Source organism: Triticum dicoccoides, chromosome 1A, assembly GCF_002162155.2.
Source record: "Triticum dicoccoides isolate Atlit2015 ecotype Zavitan chromosome 1A, WEW_v2.0, whole genome shotgun sequence".
Taxonomy (NCBI): domain Eukaryota; kingdom Viridiplantae; phylum Streptophyta; class Magnoliopsida; order Poales; family Poaceae; genus Triticum; species Triticum dicoccoides.
The window spans coordinates 500,924,426-500,928,919 of record NC_041380.1 but is presented as its reverse complement, the minus strand read 5'-3'; the positions used below and the strand labels follow the sequence as shown (position 1 = coordinate 500,928,919).

Sequence of the window (4,494 nt, the reverse complement as noted above, 5' to 3'; positions counted from 1 at the left end):
CCAGACAGAAGTGAGGATGCGGGTTGACCGGTGCGAGTGAGGGGTGTCGGGATCGTCGTCAGATCAAGGGAGAGGGGGGCTTAGAGGGGTGGTTCGTGACGGCGGTAAGCACGATAATGCAAGGATGTTGAGGGGAGGGTGTGGCGGTAAGGGGGCGCGCGGTAGCGCCCTGCCGACCGCGGAGATGGCGACAAGCGGGTAAGGCAGGTCAAGATCGTGGCACACAATAGGAAGAAGAGAACTGAGGACGAATAAGAACAGCGTCAGGCGCTTGATCAGCGTTGGATGCTGATCCGGCGTTTCATAAAATTGACTGACCGCTAAAGTTTTTCAAACACATGTTAAATAGGTGCTCGATCCCATGACTATTGGTATATTGGTGGGCGCCTGGGCGGACCCGGCCGGCTTTTTCAGTCGCTGGCCACTTGAGCAGAGCGATACCGCGTAGTGGTTGCTTTCAGGGGAGCAAGAAAGTCAGAAAAATAATTAAACGCTGAAGCTGCTAATTGGCCCTCGTCCGCGTGTCACGTCGCGAGTTCGCGCCCCGATTTGTTTAGGGCTAGTTTGCGCGAGGTTGTCGAACCAGGCGTTTGGCATCGGCAGCAAGTTGATCGCGGGCGGTGACTTGACTTTGGACTATCGAGGCCTGTGGGAGATCCATCATGAGCTGCGTTTTGCGTCGTAAGATATCACCATCTTCTTTTTCGTTTTTTGTTCCCCTTTGGGGATATTACCATGATGTTGAAAGGGAGTAACTTTTGCACTCATAATGCACAGGGGTAAGCAAAAATGTTAGTACACAACTTGAAGCAGAATCCTCTGATGGCCAAACCAGTTCCTCAGTAACACGAAATGCTTAGTATACTATATATAGTATTGATTTGATAAAGAAGGGAACCACAATACTACGAGCACACACACACACAAGCAAGGAAGGATGGATCGGACCATAATACTCGCTGATCCATCCCTTCTTTTTACAGTACCGTACCATACACGAGCACACAATCAAGCCCAAGCAAGCAGCAGCACACAACTTGAAGACAAGACCTACGATCGACCAGGCCTGCTCGAGGAGGAGATGAAGACGCAGCGGCAAACATATGAGGAGGTTGGCACTAAAAAACCTTCGCAACCTCCCGAGATGCTAGCAGCCGAGACTTCACCACCAACCAGCAGCAGCAAGACGATCAACGAGACCGGATGAAGAGACCAGTTGCTACCTCAAATAAGGCAACTGAATCCGCCCACCACTGACGCTGACGCTGACGCGACGGAAATTTAACAATACCGGTAGTAGTAGTATTTTGCTCCGGCATCTGCTGCGCGCACAAAAAATGAGCACGGAGTAGCAGCAGAGGACGGGCGTGAACACAGGGGCTGTTCACTTGGCACCGGCGTCGCCGGCGGCCGGGAGACCGCCGGTGCCGGTGCCGTTCTTGTCGGCGTGGACGAGCCCCGCGGCCATGTTGGCGACCGCGGCGACCACGTCCTTGATGATCTTCTCCTTGACCTGTCCACGCCGCGGCTTGCTCCCCTTCGGCGCCCTGTTGCCGTCGCCGCCGTCGCCGCCGGAACCGGCGCCCCCTCCCGCCGCGGCCATCGCCGGAGCTGGAGCCTGGTAGCCCTTGGTGGCCATTCTTCCGGCGGGGGAGAGGACGAGAGGTTGGTGGATTGTTTCGCCGTCGAGGCTGGATATACTCCAGGTTCTGTCTGCGAGGGGGATTATATAGGCGTAGCCGGGAGAGAGCAGAGCGCAGCGATGGCCGGAAAAGGGCAGAGGTGGCCCCAAAAGCGCGCTCCGGCGTGGGCCCCAAAAGCGTATCGGGCTCGGGCTCAACCAGGCAGGAGATTGCACGTCTCAGTGACGGGTGGGGTAGCCAGTGACTCGGCACGGCGAATGCGTGCATATCTAAATTTTGGACGGTCGGCTGTGGGCCCGCCTTGTACTTTCCACGTTGGCTGCTGCTGCTAGTGGCTAGGCTTGGATGGCAAGTCAGTACTGCAAGGTTTCTCGAAGGAACCTGAAGACGTATCGCGTTGTCGCTCGTCAAGTCGTCACACACTGATGTTTTAGGAGTGATGCAGGGAATTCACGGGAAGAAGCAGATTGGATCTGCGGGATCGATCCGCATCTCCATGTCCGGATGTGCTTTCGCTTTCTTGCCACAAATCTTAGCTTGAGCTGTGGATGGGGGCGGCCGGCCGATTGGCACCTGGATCGGAGAAAGGCGCGTTCACATCCACTGGCGGACCCAGAAATTCAAGTTAGCCGGGGCGAACATGTTAGAACAAAAAAATTAAAGCACAAATGCAAAGTGTTTTCAACAATCAACACAATAAATGGTCTTGAAAGATTCAGTTTCAGTGCAGATAAGATTCAACTACTAAGACCACAGAAAATTATATTAAAAAACATATTAGAAATTACTACCATGGCCTCTTGTTGCTTGAACACTCATTGGCAGTAACAACATGACCCAAAATTGGCTAGGGATTGGAATTTGGAAGGCAGTGCTCCAATCGAACAATACTAAATAGAACTATTCAACAGCCAACAGGCTCGTGCGCGTAGTGTACCTGGTGTGTTGGTTTCTGAAAAATAAAAAATGGGCCTTCCACAACTAACTAAAGCCCACAAAGTCCAGCCGTCTAGGCCCATCTTTTCTTCCTTCTTCGCCAGGACCATAACTATTCGACAGAAACAGATCTCATCGTCAATGGCGCTGCTCCCCTTCGATTAAAACTGAAAGGGGCTGAGTGGGGTAGCATGCTCCGCACCAGGAGAGCCGGGGCGGCCACCCCTGCTCGCCCCAATGGTAGATCCGCCACTATTCACATCACATATAATATACTCTCTTCATAAAGAAATATAAAAGCGTTTGATCTAAACACTTTTATATTTCTTTACAGACAGAGTATAAAGCAATTTTCAATAAGTATGGCCTTTTGGATCTCGGCCACGATGGAGGCTGAATTTTTGAAAAATTCAAATTTCCAGTTTCAAAAAATCTGGAAAAAAATGTGTAGAGGTAAACAAGAATCTGAGGTGTATATGTGTAAAATTTCCGGATGAAATGCGTCGAAATGTGACCTGTACAAAAAAAGAAGACACATTCATGGTATGGGAGTTTGAAATAGTATCATGTGCTCAAATTTGTTTTTTTCTTTGCATAGCTTGTGCATTATGCCTTCATCTATATTTGTTCCTTTTTCAGTATCTTTTCAAATGTAAAAATATGAATTTTCATGAATTTTGAATTTTGCATTTAGAGGCCTCCATGCAGCTCGGCCTCCAAAAGCAATTTTCCGATCTTCAATGCCGTACCTTGAATCAGACACACTAAACGTCCACAGACACGTTCGCGAACATACATATGGAAGCCAGTCATCCAACCATGTGCATCAAATCACCTTTTTCTTTTCTTTTCTTTTCGAAACAGGTCCGGTCTCCTTTCTTGGACATGTATATGTTAAATTAATATCATGTTTTTAGAGGGAATCAATAGCATGTTTTGCATATGTGAAATAGTTGCAACCATATGCATCACAACCAAAAAAAGCAATGTTCAACAAGTTTTTACATCCAGCGGATCCCAAAAATTGTCAGTCCGACTGTCCGTGCAAAAAAGGTCAACTTTTTCATAGACAACCAGTTATCCATGCAATAAACGTCGAATTTTGCATAGGTGGACGGCTATCCATGGAAAATTCTTCATTCTACAGCCGCTACTCAACGGCCAGCTCCTCCAACTCGGCCACCAAACGCTTGAACATCATTGCATGGTAGGCCTACATGATCTTCATCACATTGGGCTCCAAGCCATTTATATTCAATGTCAACATCTTGGCATTGTCTGAGTTGTCTGCGAGCTCAACCATCTCCCATTCAAGCTTATTCTTCTTCTCAATTGCTGCCATGAACGTGTCAAACCTTTCAACCTTCTTTTCCTCTTTCGTGTCATTGTGTTTGACGCATGTCTCCTCCTCCTTCTCCATAATGTCCTCGAACCTCTCTGTTATCTTGGTCGTTGCGCCTTCTCGTGTCTCCTTCTCCTCCCTCTTCCTCCCCCGAAACCCCTTTTGACCTTCTTGTCCAGCTCAAGCCCTCCTTTTGTTGTGCCAGTTGGATCACCATCTTCGTCTTCATTGGCTATGCCAGCGGTCTTGGCGGCATTGGCAATGGATAAGAGACATTTGGGGTGCACATTCAACTTCAAACAATAATGCTTGAAAACTATCTGCCTCTTATCCACCTTTAAGTACAATGTGCACGCAAGAGATGGCCAAAAAAGGAGGTCAACAATGTGCACACATGATATCCGGCTAAAAGACCAACACATAGAGCATATTCGGCAAAATGACAAACACATAAACAACTTACTTGCCCGAAGATTAGTGCACCACTTGGCCACCGGTTTCTGGAGTTGTTTGTAATGGCCGCAATGTTGGGGAACGTAGTAATTAAAAAAAAATCTAATATCACGCAAGATC

At 48.5% G+C, this 4,494-nt stretch overlaps 1 protein-coding gene across 1 annotated transcript; it reads right to left on the bottom strand.

The window, feature by feature from the left end:
- Window positions 1-853: 853 nt before the first annotated feature.
- On the bottom strand, window positions 854-1,682 carry LOC119308735. Its single transcript, XM_037584910.1, has one exon. It carries the CDS (start codon window positions 1,637-1,639, stop codon window positions 1,385-1,387), a length of 255 nt encoding a protein of 84 aa, XP_037440807.1. The 5' UTR covers window positions 1,640-1,682; the 3' UTR covers window positions 854-1,384.
- Window positions 1,683-4,494: the final 2,812 nt, after the last annotated feature.